The following is an 18,203-nucleotide window of genomic DNA, read 5'->3' on the forward strand; positions in this document are numbered from 1 at the left end:
ACAATTCAAACAACACTAGCATTTTGGCCCGTTCAATGCACGGGTTATAATATAGGTTATTTTTATATAAATGTATGCTTTTCAATAGTTGAAACTACGAAGCTATTGTTACATGACTTTTGAGGTAAATGCTTGTGAAAACTTTTTTTTTTTTTTTTTTTTTTTAAAAGTGAGTGGAATTGTGAAAGAATAATTAATTTAGTTAAGTATATATACATGAATATTGTAGAATATGAAATGAACATATTAGTTTAAGCTATATTTTAAGTTTAAGAGATAAAAAGACTATTTTTATTATAATTCATATGTTTATGTAATAGTTAATTCAACTTTATTCTATCATGGTAGAAATTAAACACTTCATTTTCTTACTTAAATGTACAAGTTACGGAATGCACAAAGGCTTTAACATTATGTAATATTTTTAATTTAATTTTTTTAATATTGAAAAGGTAAGGGAAGTAATATTTGCATATGAGTGAGTTGTGAGGACATGTGGCATACGAATAAGTTGTGAGGACATGTGGCATATGAATTATTGTGGTTTGAGTTTTTAAATACTAAGTATAGATTATTAATACATCTCCTCTTTCAATACACATTATTAATACTCATAACAATTCAAGCAACATTATTAGCGTAGCTTTTAATTGAGGATAGTTGTCTGATTTGAATATAACACTTCCATCTAGATAAATCACAAATGATAGTAAGAAAACATCGAAGTGATAATAAATCATTAATCGAATGAACCAAATGGCTACAAAAAAAAAGTATACAATTTCAAAAAATTATTGTACCTCACTTCTGCTAATTAAAGGGTTATAAGAAATTTTTGTGAGGTAAATAATCAAATGTATAAGTTTGGCGCATTGGTAATGGAGTGACTATTACTCTGTTAGAGCAGTGAGGCTCCTCTTAGGCTCCTTTTTTTTTGTTTTCCACCTTACATTCAGAAATTAAAAAACAAAACATCGACATTGTATTTTGATTTCATTAAATAATTTTTTTACGCAAACTTTATTTAAACTTTATTAAATCAATAACCACTAATCTAATTTAATTTCTCTTATTCTATACACCAACATACTTTATCAATGGTGTTAGTAGCCCAAAAATAAATAAAGAGAGGTTAAACTTCCATCAAAGCCCAATCCACTTAATTTTGGAAATCAATCCCTAATTCACATCAATTTCCTCTCCTTGCTTTCCTCCTCTCCTTGCTATTCACAAACCAGAAGAGAAAAAATAAAAATAAAAAATAAATTCGAACCTGCTGCCGCTGCTCAGCCGCCACTACCACCGGCGTCCCTGCTGCCGCACCTCCCTCCACCACCACCGTACAACACCAGTCCGCCCCTTCTCTCTCTCCTTTCATTTTCTCTTTTGTTATTTAGATCAAGTTTCAATCTTTGTCAAATTTTGTTATTAAATTGTTATTATTATGGTTTGATTATGTATATGAATTATAAAAGATTATAACTTTATAAGTTTTATTATGTTTAAAATATGAAATAAAATTTCAGATTTATTTAGCTAAGAAGATTAGGGCTTAAAACCTTGATTTTTCATGATTTTAGGGTTTGAATCGTGTTGATTAAGTTACCTAATCATACTATGTCTAAATTATGTTTATGCATAATTATTTTGATTATAAATAAAGTTTCATATTTATTAAAGTTTCAATTTTATGTTTTGTATTAATTTCATGTTTTTATGTTTCTAATCTCATAAAACAATGATTGTGCGTATTTTATGATTATAAAGCCTTGAATTTTAAATTCTAATCTCAAGAATAAATTTTCAGATTATTGTTCACATTTTTGAAGCCTCTAATAGTCTAATTACATTTAATTGGTGTATTTTTGGGTTTAAAGTTTACTAACTTAATCTATAATGTAGATAATTTCAAAGATTACTATAATTCCAAGATTTTATGCAAAGTTAATTTACAGATTTTTATAAAGGTCTAAACTTGCTGTAATTTCATGTATAAACGTGTATTTTAAGGTTTTTATGAAGAAAACTTAATGAACTATATACAAGCTTTTGATTTTTATTAAAGGGAAGGTTTTAAATTGTTGTTTAATTGGATTTTGAAGGTTTTAAAGTAAGTTATTATATATTGCTGTAAATTTGATTGCTTGGGTATTGATTGAGATCTTATTGTTTGGTATAGGGAGGACTTTATGGAAGGTGATTTCTAGTTAGTAAAGTGGCATACCAATTCGATTACTAAAGGTACGTACAAGGATACAAAAACCTTTAATTTAGGAGCATGTTTAAGGATTTGGAAAACTTAGAATCATGTTAGAAACTTGTGGATTGGTTGAAATTGTATGGTATTAATTGTGATTAATGCCTGATTTGATGGATGGTTTTGATTCAAGTATGAGGATGTGTATTAATTTATCTTGTTAGTATTATTCATGTGTTAATTTGCAAGATGAGTTTAGAGGCAAAGGTATATGTGGAATGAATTATTTTATTACTCGTCATGATTATTGAGATAGAATGAGTAAATGAAGAATTAAAGTCTTACAAGACGAGGTTAAGGATTTGGGGTGTCTTATGCACTTAAGGTGTTTATACACCGAGGCACTTAAGGATTTGGTGAATAAATATTGCTTGTCATTAATAAATCAAGAATTGAATTGAAAACTTGGATTGCTTGATATTTGATTTATTATAATGTTTTTCATACGAGTCATCACCAAGTCTAAGCTTGTAAATCACATAAAGTGCAAGATGAATAAGCAATAAATCTCTGGATTGGTGCACATCTTGAGAATATCAATTGTTTTTTTTCGACATGGATTTTTTTGTTGTGGTTGTTGTTGTGATTTTAATGGATGTTTTTTGAGAAAATAGGAGTTGGGTACATGGAGTAATTGGAGTTTGTAGGTGATTTTTTTTGCAATATATTATGAGTTGGGTTTATAAGGTTTGCAATAATATATGAATTGGTTAATGTGGATATGCCGTTCTTCTTACTGCATTCATACAGTACGTACCTGATCATAACTCATGCTTCTTGACTTATTCCATTAACTTCTAATCTAACATCATCTCATAGTTTTGGTTAAAAATAAACCAACTGTTTATTCTACATTGTAGTGGACAATCCTTTGTACTGCAAGTCCCCCCATCCTAGTGACGACGTTTTTTAGGTAGTGAATTTGAGGTATTTAGCAAACCTTGTGTAGCTGAAAATGGGTGATTAAGCCTACTTTATCTGTTTACCAAGTTTGAATATGTTATTTATGTATGCAAGTAAAGTCATTCAATCTTTCAATATATTATACATACATGCAATAAGTTGATAATTGAAGTTTTGAACATTATGAGATTTGACTGCTCCTATATTAGGACTAATGTTAGTTCTGCCCATAACCTTCAATGTTACATAATCTTTGTCTCCTTTTCTTTTTCTTATCTGTTGAAGAAAGAAAAGTAAAACTATTATACAGGATTATTGGTGGATAATTTAGAGTTGGGATAATTTAGTTAGGATGTTTCTTATAATTTTTTTCTAAAAATTGTTGTTTCAATAATACTACCTTGACCTACTTCTTTAATTTTGTAGTTATAATAAGTGAATATTTACATAATTGTTATTATTAATTGTTATATCAATATTCTTTGCTTATTTCTGGCTATGAATTGAATATTTTTACATTAATAAGCTCTTCCTATCCAAATATTTGGTACTATTATTAACTCGATGGTTGATCTTTTTGTTAGAGAATTGATAATGGGGCGGCGAGCCAATTCTAAAAAAGAACAGAGAAAGAGAAGGCAAAAGCAAAAGCAAAAGCAAAAGGATGATCCGTTTTATGAGATTAGGAAATTGATTGGAACAGTTTCCGATGATGACGCGTTGTGTTACCATTGTGACGTTCCCAGTGACGAGTCCATGGATGAGATTCCATTCCCAAACGTTGAGGTGGTTGCTCCTGAACACGAATGGCTAACGAATAACTTGATAGCTGGGGTTGATGAATGGGGAATGGCGTGGTATAGGGTGCTACGAGAAGATGGTTTAGTTGACCCTTCTAACAATGATTATGACAAGTATTATTCAAGGTTTTCAGAGCAAGAGAAGCAAACTTATAGGGAGAGAATGGTAGATATTGTTAGGAGAGAAAGACGAAGTAAGATGTATTGTAAGTGGATGATTGCAAAAAAGAGATTGGAGTGGGAGAAGGTGTGCAAAGGGAAGAAGAAAGTTGGCAGGGAGGAGGATAAGGGGGGACCTAAGGCAATGTCGTCGTTAGAATGGAACACATCCTGGGGTGATTGGGATGATGATGATGTGATGTGATGATGTCCGGGGGCGGCGAGGGCCATGGAGATATGGGCAGTGAAGAGGAGGAACTTTTAGGCTGATCCAGGAGATGCTGAGAAGGAACTCGAATAACCTAATTGAAATGAAGCTGCATTAGTGTGAGCTTGATCTGAGAATAACTTCTTAGAGATAATTTGTATTGAGAATATATATATAATTTCTTTTGAAGCAATTGTATTGAGTAGAGGTGGTTATTAGACAGGGTACCCCAATGATAATAGGGTCAGGGCCAAGCTTATAGGGCTTTTAATGGACAGGTTCCTTATTAGATAGGGTCAATATAGGGCCAACATGTTTTTCCAATTTAGTTGATAAAGAAAATACATAATGTAAAAATAATTATATAGATTAATTTGTATTCATATGTATTTAATAATGACTTTGTCCAATATTTATTTTAATTGATATTTTATAGGCCCCCTCATTATTGACCTGCGACCCTCATTGGCCCGACCCTATATTGACCCTATAAAATGTGACCCTCTTTGACCCTGACCCGTAATCGACCCGCACCGATCTTGACCCGACCCGCCTAATAACCAGGTTTAGTATTGAGAATACATAGAATATGTTGAAAGCTTAATATTTAAGAGTCTTAAAAGCTAACATATCACTGAGACATTCACACTAAATTCACAGGATAATAGTATATGATACCATATTAATTAAGTTAATAACCAAGATACCGAGAGATATATTTGGTCAAATGAGAAGTTCATTAGAATGAGAAGATTTTTTGTGTATAATGCTGAATGTGCATATATTTTAAACTAAATGTACAAAAAAAATTTGACTCAAATTTGATGTGCATAATTTTTTAACAAATGTGCAAAATTTTTGTTTTTCTAGAAAAAAAAAAATGTTTATCCTATGATATTTTCTTAAATAAGTGAGTCCATAGTGTCGATGATTGGATAAAATTGTTGATATATTTACCAAAATGTTCATGTGATATCTTAGAGATTAATTTAGGATTCTTCACTTTTTTTTGTAGAGTATGATATACACCGTATGTGAATAACAATAAACATACAAAAAATGTCTAATTACTATAGCATTTTGTGATGTATCATTATATCAACAATTGTGGGCCTATATTTAAATAAAAAATATTGATTTATACAAGTGAGCGTGAAGATTTTGCATTGTCCTAACTCCTTGGGATAGGGCCGAGTTCACCAATAATAACAAAGAGCTAACCACCATAAGATTGATAACAATCAACGAGACAGTGATGTATATGATTGAGCTTTGAGTGGTAGAGTCATCAAATTTGAAAGATTATCAAACAAGACAAGCCAAAAATACTTGGTGACAATTTTAATCAGATAAAGAGATTAGCAATCTAAAAGAGCACACACCTTTTCTAGAAAATTGCTAGTCCACAAAACACATTTATTTGTTCATCCGTTATTTTTCGTTTGTCCCATTTGGAACATCAATCCGAGGAGAGTGAGACCACTTTACTACCAATATTAGTCTATAAATGATTGTTTTAAGCAAATTTTCAAATACAAAAAATACCAATCTATTAATTAATGCATAGACTTCTATAAAGAAAGAAAATGGAAGCAAAGGCAAATAGTAATGGAAGTAACAAACGATGGTCACTTCAAGGGATGAATGTTCTTGTCACCGGTGGTACCAAAGGCATTGGGTATACTATACCATTTGCAACTCTTTTGTGCCTTTTATTTTATTTTATTTATTTATTGATTACAAATTAGGTCATCACAATTTAATTCTTCAAATACTTTATTAACTAATCTAGATTAGCATATATTAGTATGTTCTTGTCACGAACATCTGTTAAAATTGTGTCCTTAAAATCATTGTATAATTGAACTTTCACAGTTTTTTTTTTTTTTTTTTTTTTTTTTTTTTTATTTTTTTTATTTTTTCATTTATAATGGTTTCTTAGTTTTAGGATATATATATTATGTGTTTTTTCATGAAATTTTGTTCAATGGGAATTTTTTATTCTTTTGTCTAGTATTGTGAATTTATGATACATATATTATTGACTATTGAGTTATAAACAGGCATGCAATTGTAGAGGAACTTGCGGAACTAGGAGCATGTGTTTATACATGCGCTCGCAATGAAGAAGAGCTCGATGCTTGTTTGGTTGATTGGAAGACTAAAGGTCTTCAAGTGAGTGGCTCAATCTGTGATGTTTCTTCTCAACCTCAAAGAGAGAAGCTTATGGAGACTATCAATACCATCTTTGGTGGAAAATTGGACATACTTGTAAGTTTGAGTTCAGAAATTTTCCCTCCATCTCCCCCAGGAGTGACCTGAGTTCGATCCTTTGATAACTATAGAAGAGTCGCCTTTGTCAATTTAATCATTTGTATACCATAAAAATAACAGATCAAGAATCAATTAATATAACTTTACTCTTGGGAATTAAGCTACATTAGTTGTTGAATTTCAGGTAAACAATGTTGGTGGTTGCAGAATGAAAGAAACAATTGATTACACAAGTGAGGATTTCTCATATGTAATGGCCCTTAACTTTGATTCAGCATATCATCTTTCTCAACTTGCTTATCCTATGTTAAAGGCCTCAGGGGGAGGCAACATTATATTCCTTTCATCAATTGCTAGTTTCTTTGGCATCAATGTTGGCTCCGCTTATGGAGCTGCAAAAGGTACACTCTAACGGAACAATATCTTATGTATTGTCCTGCTTTTTGAGTTTTAATACTTCGTATTTATATCATTATATGAATTATTTATTCTTTTTACAAAAAAAAAATGTTTATAGCATATAATGAGACTAAAGAAAATTTTAGAATAATGAATTATTATGATTTTTGTAAAAGAAATTTGTTTAATTATTTTGTAGGGGCATTAAACCAACTAGCCAAAAATTTGGCATGTGAATGGGCCAAAGACAATATTAGGGTGAATTCTGTTGCTCCTGGGTACATTAGGACACCTTTGGCAGATGTGGTAATATTCTTTACTCACTTAATTATCTATTTAATTGGTCATATACTTTACAAATCACCCCTTTACAATGAATTATTCCCTACATCCCTAATTATATAATTAGCCATATGTATGCTTGTAAATTTGTAATCCATTTTTTCAAAATACTTGTGTAGTCAACATACATAGAATCGTGCTATAAGTTCTTAAAAATTCTACGCTGAATTAACGTTACATATCATCTATTAAAATGTAAATAGTTCAAAATTTAACACATTATATACATGTAAGCATAAAACTAATAAACTTTTGATCCGTCTAAATAAATTAGGTCTCTTTACCATTTTTCCTAATGTTCCAAAACAATGTACTTTGCTATGTTACTTCGACACCTTATTGTACATCAGGTATTCAGGTGTGGCATGTCGGATATATCTTCCCACACTTCGACACCACACGAGACCTATCATCGTGTCGGATAAGACAGCCAAATTCGAGTCCTGCGTTCTACTAATTTGATCCTACTCTTTATATTGACAGTTACTCAGTAAAAAGGAGAATTTGGAGGATATCAAGTCACGAACAGCTCTTGGACGTGAAGGAGAGCCTCAGGAAGTGTCAGGATTAGTAGCTTTCCTTTGCATGCCAGCATCTTCCTACATTACTGGCCAAACTATATTTGTTGATGGTGGAATTACTGTCAATGGTTTTCTACCAATTGTAAACTAGGATAATTAATACTCGTGTTATATTATTCCCTCCGTTCCTTTTTATTTGTTACATTTTTTGTTTTTTATGTGTAATGATTGAAATTTATACTCAGTTTATATCATGAATATTGGACACATTTATCCTTTCTATAATTTTTGATGTTCTAATTTTATCCCTATTAATTAGTGCGCACTAATAATTATATGCATAAAAGAGAGTGAGGAATAACTCAAGTGGTTAGAGTTTTTTTTCCCAATTTCATTAGATGTCAGGATCGATTCTCAACACCACCACCCTTGTGACTCTCTAAACAACAAAAAAAAATAAGCATAAAAATAATCTATAGTACTATATAAAGAGAAACACTTCTTCGTCGATAAATTTTGCTTTTTCTAAAATGCCCTTCTATTTTTTAAAAATTACATTATTTACCCACAATTAAAAAATATTTTTTTATTAAAAAAAAATTATCCTATCTTAACTACCCATAAACATAAACCATTATTCAAATAAATAAATAAGTAAAAGGCAAATGTTAAACATAGCCCTAAGGGCTATGTATAACCATTAATACATGTCTAGATTCTCTTATATTTTCAATAAAAATAATAGTGTACATGTTTAATATTTATGGGGAATAATAAAAAAAAAAAAAAACAAATCAATAAATAGCACATACCCACACAAATATGTTAATTCCCCATGAAACTAATGCTTGGCGCCTAAATTGACTTGCTGATATTGTCTACTAACTTCTTGAAATATATTTTACTATTTTAATTGTAAAATTTCTTAAATCATGTAGTTAATCTTTTTACTTTTGAAAATTTTAGATTGATAATGTTGTACAAGAAATTGTTCAAGGACGAATTTGTAATATTATGATTGTCATACTTAGACCAATTCCAATGAAATCAAAGTCGTTTAAATAATCGTGTGCTCTTTTTTTTTATTTTTCCCTTTATAAAAAAAAATTGCTTTCAAGATGATTTACAGAATTACAGTACAATGAACTTATTTTATTTCCTAAAATAATGTGTATAACTAATAAGTGGGTAGGAAATAATATTTTAATAAATACAATTTAATGAGAATTGAATGATGGTCTAATTATTAATATTAAGTTTGTCATAGATTCCATTGGAATAAGATATATACCATTAATTGGAGGAATTTGCTAGTTTTTAGCCCTTAGGGCTATGAATAACAAAACCGAAAAATAAATAAAATGTATAGCGTGTACCTCTTAACTTGTAATAATAATAAAAAAATCAAAAGTCGGAGAGATAGGTATGAGTGGGGTCGGCACGATTGTTCAATCTCACCATATGGTCCATAATTCCATGTCAACTGAAAAACCAACCATGTAGCAATTTACTGGATAGACCCTTTATTTTGTAGATAGTAATTAAAAAAAAATTATTTGATAAGTTTAAATTACTGTATAATATTGAATGAAGGCTAGTTTAGATTATAATAATATTGAAAGAAGGCTACGGAGTATATAAACTTTGTTTACCTTTCCTATTTCTTTACAAAAAAAACAATGATTAAAAAAAAAAAAAACACAAATGGACTTATCAATGGTAGATATTGTCCCGTCAAAAAAAAAAAAAATGGTAGATATTGTGAATTAAAAAAAAAAAAAAAAAACTCCAAATCGAATTAACGGTCACATTTTCTTTTTGTAGTGTATCTTAAATTGGTTACAACATTTTCACTGTTTTTGAGAATGTTATTGTCGTCTCTACTTCTACTTCTCCTACAGTTGCATGATTGGCAATTTGGCATCGAGGGAGCTCCGGTTCAACTTCATGATGAACAAAAAAACGTTTATCTAGTAGTAATTTCGTAAATAAATCAATATAAAATCTCAGTCATCATGGCGTTTCTGTAAATAAATTAACATTATTAGGGTCTACATTTGACAAAAGTTTTTTTATTTATTTACAAAAATGCCACTAGATATGTAGAGCTAACACCATTAGTATAAAATTGTTATGTCCACAAGATTCGATAAAGAAGCAAGTACTACATATATACACTCTTAATTATAATTAGTCAGTAAGTGGGTGAAATTAAATTATGTTTAAGGATAGGAGCCGGGACACATAAATTCACCTGTAATTGTCTACCTATACATGGTGGAATAGTAGAAGCAAAATACAGTAAAAGGGGTGTGTTTATGGTGGTCAACGCCATGAAAGAGTGGTTTTGTTGCTGGGGCTTAGGAGGGAGGTGGTTTCGTGGGTGAGGGTGGGAGAGAGGTGGTTTCGTGGGTAGATTGGGGTAGTCAATGCCGGAAAATGGGGTCAAACCTCATTTTTCGACATAAAGGTATTGATTTGCAAAAAAAAAAAAATTGATTAAGATGTGTCATTGCAAAAAAAAATTTATAAGGTGGTTTCTTGCAAAAAATTGCTTATAAAAGGTGATTTTTTGCAAAATTTCCGTCCATCTTTTTGAGTTTTGTTTAAACAAAATACTTTGTATATCACTATTTACAAAGTAATGTACTAGTATAATAAAAATTTTCAGCACAAAAGTGTGACTGAAGATTTAAAAATATCTTAATTTTTATACCTTGTTTACAAAAATTTTATTTGTAGGGGCAATGAATCAATTAGCCAAAAATTTGGCATGTGAATGGGCCAAAGACAACATTAGGGCTAATTCTGTTGCTCCTGGGTACATCAACACACCTTTGACACAAGGGGTAATGTCCGTCATTAAATCTTTTTAATTTACCATTGTTAATTTGTTATACTCCCTCGGTCCCTATATAAATGATGCATATATTATACTTCCTCCGTTAATAGTTAATTGCAATAAAGGAATATTTTATATCTCACAAATAATACCTCTTTGTTGCAATTAACCATTAACGGAGAAAGTATAATAATGGCTCGAAATTTTAGAGACTGATAAGTTATAATAACTTTGTATGATTGAATTATATTTGACAGATTCTTAGTAATAAGGAGTGTGTGGAGGTTATCAATTTCCGAACAGCTATGGGACGTGTAGGAGAGCCCCAGGAAGTGTCGGGTCTGGTGGCATTCCTATGCATGTCAGCATCTTCTTACATCACTGGCCAAACTATATTTGTTGATGGTGGAGCCACTGTCAATGGTTTTCTACCAATTACCTATATTTAGTACGGAGTTATTGAAATAAGTTATTGAACAATAACTTATTTTTGGGATTTAGATATAAGGTTTTGAACATTTTGTATGTGTGTGATTGGAAATTCAATACAAGTATAATAATATTTTAGACATGTCACTTAATGGTATTTTGAAAAAAAAAAAAGAGATAATTTTGTAGAAATTTGATATAAAGGTGTTCAAAATTTTGATATAATTATTAAAACTAGATAATACGCGAGCAAATTCGGATTTTAAAGTTATTTGTAAATAAAGAAATTTTAAGATATCAATATCAGAATTGTTAATAATAGTAATTTGATATTTAGGGTCTGTTCACATTTACTGAACTGAGCTGAACTGAACTGAACTAATTGGAACTGAACTGAACTGAAATGAGCTAAAATGAATATTTTATGAGAGAGGGAAATTAAGAGCTGAACTGAATTGATTAGAGCTGAACTGAACTGAACTGATTGGAGCTGAACTGAACTGAACTGAACTGAAATTAAGTAAATGTGAACAGACCCTTAATGTAGGCACTACCTTGTGATCTTAGCTGAAAATTGAAAGCTAGGTAATTATACAGTGTAATGCTAAACTTTTATGACTAGATTGTCCTACCTCTATTTCATATGATTTGCAACGATTAGACATATATATTCTACTTACACTTTATGTCAAATTGTTGCAAATTATATAAAACGGGGGTAATTAATATTACAAATTAAAGTGTTTGACTAGTTCCTTGATTGTATTAGCTATTTAATTTTAAAATGTTTATTAAACATCTATTAGCCGATAGATATTTAAGTAGTAAAATGACATAAGAGGGACATCTTACAAAAGTTATATGTACTTTTATGTAATCTTACTTACTCTGTAATATTTATTTATTCATTTTTGTTTTTTTAAGTAGTGTTGATAGTTAAAATTTAATTTGGATGGTGAATTATGAGACATAAAATATATTAACATAGAGTAATAAAAACAACAATTGCAAAAATTCAAATTAGCCAATCTTTATAATATAGTGTTTGTAGATTTAAAAAGATGATGAGGTGAAAAATTATAAATTTTATTTTATGTATTACTTATTTATTTTATTCTTTTTGTTTTTGAATAATTGACACAGTTTCACTTAACACATATGTTAATGTATAAGTTTGACAATTTTACATGTGAAGATTTACCTCATTAAAATTTTTAAAAAGTTGATATTAGGATGATATACATTAATACTAATTTAACAACATTTACATTTTACATGATAACATTTGAGTTTGTAATCATATTAATACAAATATACATGTATATGATCAAAGATAAATAGGTAATAGATGAATATTGCAAAAACTTAAATTGAGTTATTGTATAGTTGTCCTAAACTCATTTAAGAATAAACACTCCATATAAGAGAATGAATACAATAAACTTGTTAGTTGTTACAACTTACAACAACTAAACATTATTTATGAATTTTATTGTGATACAACTTAACGTTATTCCTTCTATTCTCTCTCTCTCTCTCTTCTTCTTCTTCTTCTTTTTTTTTTTTTGGCCCCATTATAAATAAATAAAAAAAACTTTAACCATATATTCTCAATAATCAACTAGAAATAATTTATTCTTAAAAAAAAAAAAAAAAAACTAGAAATAATATAGTTATGTGAGCTCTTATTAAATTTGTGTTATTATGAAGTATTATATTTTATTTTAATTAAAAGCAAATTATTACTCCGTATTAATTTTAATTCGTCTCTTAAACTTTGACCATGAATAGTTTGTTTACTCCTCTGATTTGGTAGCTTTGTAATTGTAATGCAACATTAATGACTTATTAATAAATTAATTGCTGCTAATTAATTTGGTTTCTCTCACCTACACAAAACCAACTCAGTTCCCACCTCATAGAGAGGTTAAATGTATAAATGACATGTGGTAGAGGAAGACCGTTGGTAGCCTTGTCGATCTACTCTTGATTAGCTCTATAGCCTCTATTATGGACCATATCTAAATGTCCAAAATAACTAAGCAAGTTTGGTGGAATTGATGGGAATCGACCTTAGCTTGTGACTTTGAGCTAAAGAGCTTTCACTCTCTTCAACTACAATTACTTAGAAATAGGGAGATTTTCTTATTTTTTCTACTCTCAAGCATTGACTTGCGAAATTACGCTGACTTAATCTGTGTGAGATTGTGAGGCACTGATTCACAAGTGGTCTTCTTCTAACCTTACAAAAATAAAAACATGTAATTGTCCAAAAATACAACATTACGTTACGTCCATGCAAAGCCGTGGCCATTCATGTCAAATTTTCATTGCGTATGGTACTATGGTACTCACTACCTTTGTGGTTTTGTGTTTGGATGTAAAATTGACACGTGGTTGTTCCCATAAAAAATAAAAAACTGTTAGGCATTCGGTCTCCTACCCTATAAGTCCAATATAACCCAAAAATAAAGCTTACTTTCAAATGATCATTTTTTTTTTGGAAAGCACTTTCAAAAATCAACTTCCTTAATTGTAGTTTTGTGTGTGTGAGTGTGTGTTTTTTTTAATAATCATTTTCTATAATCAAGTTGAAGAATTAAAAAATGGAGGTAATTAGTGCAAATACTAATGGCAATAACAAGCGATGGTCACTCCAAGGAAAGACCGCTCTTGTCACGGGTGGTACTAGAGGCATCGGGTATGTACCAAGTAAATAATTGTATATAAACTACTCGTGCTATATTTTATGTAATTTTTCATAGTATTTCATTATCGTCGAATAATAATAATATGCTGATTATATTTTACATATATTAACGGGTGCTGATTTGGTACAATTAATCTTGTATTGACCCGGTTTACAATAATAGAAAACTGAGTAATGAAATACGGAGTATCAATTTTCTTAAGTAATTCAAGTTTATATTTATGTATATGCACTATGCAGGCATGCTATTGTAGAGGAGCTTGTAGGACTAGGAGCAATTGTACATACATGTGCTAGGAATGAAGCTGATCTTGATGCTTGCTTGTTAGCTTGGAAGGCAAAGGGTTTTCCGGTAACCGGCTCAGTTTGTGATGTTTCTTCTCGACCCGAAAGAGTGAAGCTAATGGAGACTGTAAACTCCAATTTTAATGGAAAATTGGACATTCTCGTAAGCAATATAATCACATTAAGCATGTGTACAACAAATAACTTATTTGTTATTCGATAAAGTCTTAGGAGTGGTACTCGAGATTTATATATGAGTTTTGGGTTCAGGTGAATAATGCTGGTGGTTGTAAGAGAATTGAAACTGTGGATACAACGCCAGAGTATTACACGAATACAATGGCAACGAATTTCGAGTCAGCTTACCATTTATCTCAACTTGCATATCCACACTTTAAGGCCTCAGGACAAGGCAACATTGTGTTCATTTCGTCAATGGCTAGTACCATGGCATTTGATATTGGATCTGTTTATGGGGCAGCAAAAGGTACAAAGCTTTTCAGCTTTGTTACTCGACTTTTCAAGGATTATTATATTGTTCATTTATATAGCAATTTCAGTTACATTTGTTCATCATTTTACAGGAGCAATTAACCAACTAGCAAAGAATTTGGCATGTGAATGGGCAAAAGACAATATCAGGGTTAATTCTGTTGCACCTGGAGTGATTTGGTCTGCTTTGACTGAGGTACTAATTTCATTTCCGAAGTAACACAAAATTTAGGAAACGTGACAACTTTTTCTGTACATACCTACGCATTATGTTAAGATATGTTGCACATTATTAACATATTTAGTTGTGGTAATTGGCAGGAACTTAGAAACCATAAGGAGTATTTGAAGGCAGTCAAGTCTCGAATTGCTCTAGGACGTGTGGGTGAACCAGAGGAAATTTCACCAGTAGTCGCGTTTCTTTGTCTGCCTGCAGCCTCTTATATAACTGGACAAACTATAACGGCTGATGGTGGTTTTACTGTTAATGCCTTCATACCAATTCCGCTGACAGAAAATTAAAAAGTTAGAATTTCTGTTTTTATGGTTGGAAGGTTGTTTCCTTTGTCCTCGAGAACTAATTTGCCACAGCAGCAATGTTACTGTGAATAGACGAAATTCTATGCTTGAGTTGAACTTTTCACTGTAATAATGTACTTGTAGTCTGATAATTGTCATAAGCATTTGTATCTATTTGTAATAATTATACTACATCTTGAAATACTTGATCAAATACAATTGTACTTAACTCGTTTGATCACAAACATTGTGATACTAGCCTGCAACAAAGTTGCTAATCTTCGGATTAGTTTTTTTGCAGGCTAGCTAGTATCACAAACATTGTGATATACTAGCCTGCGAAAAAATCGCCTTTTTCCTCAATGGAAGTGTTCGATCTTAAGCCATGTAAATCTGCTAGAGTGCTAATTACAATATGATTTAGAGCACTTTAGTGTTTAATAGGAGTAATATGGTGCTTATCGATATAAATTCAGGTTATGCAAGATAAAACTTAGAGCCAAAAATAATTCAATGGTTCTTAGTGAGTTCAAAACTACACCAGTTTTCTATTCATTTACTCTTCACAAATTTTGTTTACGAGAAATTAGGTATGGCTTCTCTCAGAATCACAAATTTGTAATGTAACCCACCACATATCTATCTTAATTACCTTGTAAAATATGAAGCTAATATATTTTCGAAAATACAACTAATGATTATAAAAACATCAAAATCCTTTGTAGAAAATAAATAATTATAAACATAATATAAAATTTATAAAATATCAATAAAAGTACATAAAATTAATAAGCATAACGCAGCTAGCTAAACCCAGCAACACATCAACGGTTGGTTCGTACCATACAAATCCGTCCTAGAATCCCCACTCCCTAGAATGTGATACATCTTAGTGTCTAGAGAGTAGAACACAATATTTTTCCCTTCTATCTTCGAAAGGTAGATCCTGTTTCTCATCGTAGGATCACTTGGTACTATTGAACAACACGATGTCTTGCTAATAAAGAAAATATAATTTCCTATATCATCAATTACAACCCAACTCTTGAGAGAATGGAACTAGGGTGCTGGAGCATATAACATCATTTCGACACGGGTCCATCAACTTACACAATCCAACTTCATTCTTAAAGAACAAGAATAAGGGAAACTCATTGTTGGTTCGCCATAGAGGTTCAGGGAGTGCTGCATGAAACATCTTACAACTAGCGCGAAATTTCCAATACTCAAACAAATGCATATAGTTTGGAAGCGATTGTATCATATCTAATGGCAGCTTATCAAACCAACAACTAATGTCCTCCTCTTGTGCTTCTTCATTAATATTGTCATCTTCGTGTTCGATTTGAATTTGTTGTTGGTTCGGATTTGGAATGTTCTTGAGTTGTAACCTTGGCATGACGACCCAAACAGGATTATCATAGTACTCATCAGGGCTTACCAAGTTTGGGGAGGGAGAAACAACGGTCCAAGTTTGATCAACTAGGTTGACTGAAACTATAATATTTGGGTCATCTTCTAATGAACTTGAAAAGGAAAGCAAAGGCAATTCTCATGAATACCACCAACTTTAGCATTATTACCCCAACACCAAGTACTACCACGAGGATTCAATAAAAAATCTCTGCCATTCAAACTCTTCAACTCCATCCAATTGTTTTCCTCTAAATTCAGCTCCCATGCCCTGATAGCGACAATGTTGTTTATTTCATGATATTTATTAATAAAACGATAAAGTATCTTTGCATAGTAAATACAGCCACAAGATTCGAGCAAATAGGTATGATAAAATTCATTTACCGTCTCTGATTCTATTTTCGGTTCACCAATTTGCAAGGGTCGTATGGTCAGCTTGTTCAATTCATCGACTATATAGAATATATCATTGCTCACGGGATCTTCTACATATGAACGACCATATATAACCCCATTAAGAGTAACCAGGTTTGATACCCATCTTCAAGCTCAACACTTTGTACGACCCAATCACACGTATCAGCCCATGGCCGGCAGAAAAACAACAGGCTATCACTATCAAAGGATAATAAAAACATACAATAATTATCATCAGCAGGGGATGATGTTAGTAAGCACTCAGACAACCCTCCAGCAGGTACATCATCAGTTGGTAATCGCGGAAGACTTGTGGTCTGTAAAGTGGTAATGTTGAATAAAGAATAGATGCATCTGTCCTCCTGATCGCATAGAATTAACCAGCCATGAAAAAAAGCAATTGCGTCCTTGTGGCACAATTCAGGGATACTTTTCATGTACGATTTTGAGTCACCGGGCGAGTAAAAAACCTGGAGTTGTTCACTCACTAGAGTCACTATCATCATCATGGTCATGGGTAGGACTGTTTATCGGTCCAAGACCAGACCAACCCGGATAAGACCGAAGACCGAAAATTAAAATTTTAAGAACCGAAGACCGGACCGATTAAGTTAGGACCGAACCCAGACCAGATCGAAAGAATCGGTCCAAAATCCGAACCGGACCGTTTTGGACCGATTTAAGAATTTTTTTAAAAAGAATATTAATTTTTAATAAAGTCAAGGAAAACACAAAAAAAAAATTGGAAAAAACGATATTGTAACGTCATTTTTGCGTTTTTTTTTTTATGTTTAGTGCAAAAAAACTTATAAAGTTAAAGTATTCTAAGCTTATTAAGGATAATTTTAAACGTTATTTAAGGTTTCACACATATTTTTTTATAAAAAAATCGGTTCGGTCCAAAACCGATTTACCGATTTTTATAGGGTTTTGGACCGGATCGAACCGAAGACCGAAAAAATGAATATCAAGACCCGAAGACCGGACCGATTAATTCGGTCTGGTCCGGTCCGGGTTCGGTCCGGGGTGGTCCGGTCCATTTTTTCGGTCCGGACCGATTTATGAACACCCCTAGTCATGGCCTCATGGGTATACAGAAGCCAAGGTGTTTGTGTTTCCTCAAGAGAGAGAGGCCATGATTCGTCAAACTCTTTTTGATTCATTGCTGATTAACAACCTAATAGAGCACACAAACTTGGGAATTTACGATTACTATCTGTAATTTGTAAT

General features: G+C 31.5%; 3 protein-coding genes across 3 annotated transcripts; all 3 read left to right on the forward strand.

The window, feature by feature from the left end:
- The first annotated feature begins 850 nt into the window (after positions 1–850).
- On the forward strand, positions 851–4,855 carry LOC110723576. The gene is made up of 3 exons (XM_021902924.1): positions 851–1,351; positions 2,180–2,241; positions 3,745–4,855. The coding sequence occupies exon 3, from the start codon at positions 3,755–3,757 to the stop codon at positions 4,322–4,324; it is 570 nt and encodes a 189-aa protein (XP_021758616.1). The 5' UTR covers positions 851–1,351; positions 2,180–2,241; positions 3,745–3,754; the 3' UTR covers positions 4,325–4,855.
- An 845-nt stretch (positions 4,856–5,700) lies between these two features.
- Positions 5,701–8,148, forward strand: LOC110723830 (tropinone reductase homolog At5g06060-like). The gene is made up of 5 exons (XM_021903218.1): positions 5,701–6,005; positions 6,391–6,598; positions 6,786–7,002; positions 7,200–7,306; positions 7,826–8,148. Exons 1-5 carry the CDS (start codon positions 5,914–5,916, stop codon positions 8,012–8,014), a joined length of 813 nt encoding a protein of 270 aa, XP_021758910.1. The 5' UTR covers positions 5,701–5,913; the 3' UTR covers positions 8,015–8,148.
- A 5,400-nt stretch (positions 8,149–13,548) lies between these two features.
- Positions 13,549–15,369, forward strand: LOC110723829 (tropinone reductase homolog At1g07440-like). The gene is made up of 5 exons (XM_021903217.1): positions 13,549–13,835; positions 14,085–14,292; positions 14,400–14,616; positions 14,714–14,817; positions 14,943–15,369. The coding sequence occupies exons 1-5, from the start codon at positions 13,741–13,743 to the stop codon at positions 15,141–15,143; spliced, it is 825 nt and encodes a 274-aa protein (XP_021758909.1). The 5' UTR covers positions 13,549–13,740; the 3' UTR covers positions 15,144–15,369.
- Positions 15,370–18,203: the final 2,834 nt, after the last annotated feature.

Source organism: Chenopodium quinoa, unplaced genomic scaffold, assembly GCF_001683475.1.
Source record: "Chenopodium quinoa cultivar QQ74 unplaced genomic scaffold, ASM168347v1, whole genome shotgun sequence".
NCBI lineage: Eukaryota > Viridiplantae > Streptophyta > Magnoliopsida > Caryophyllales > Amaranthaceae > Chenopodium > Chenopodium quinoa.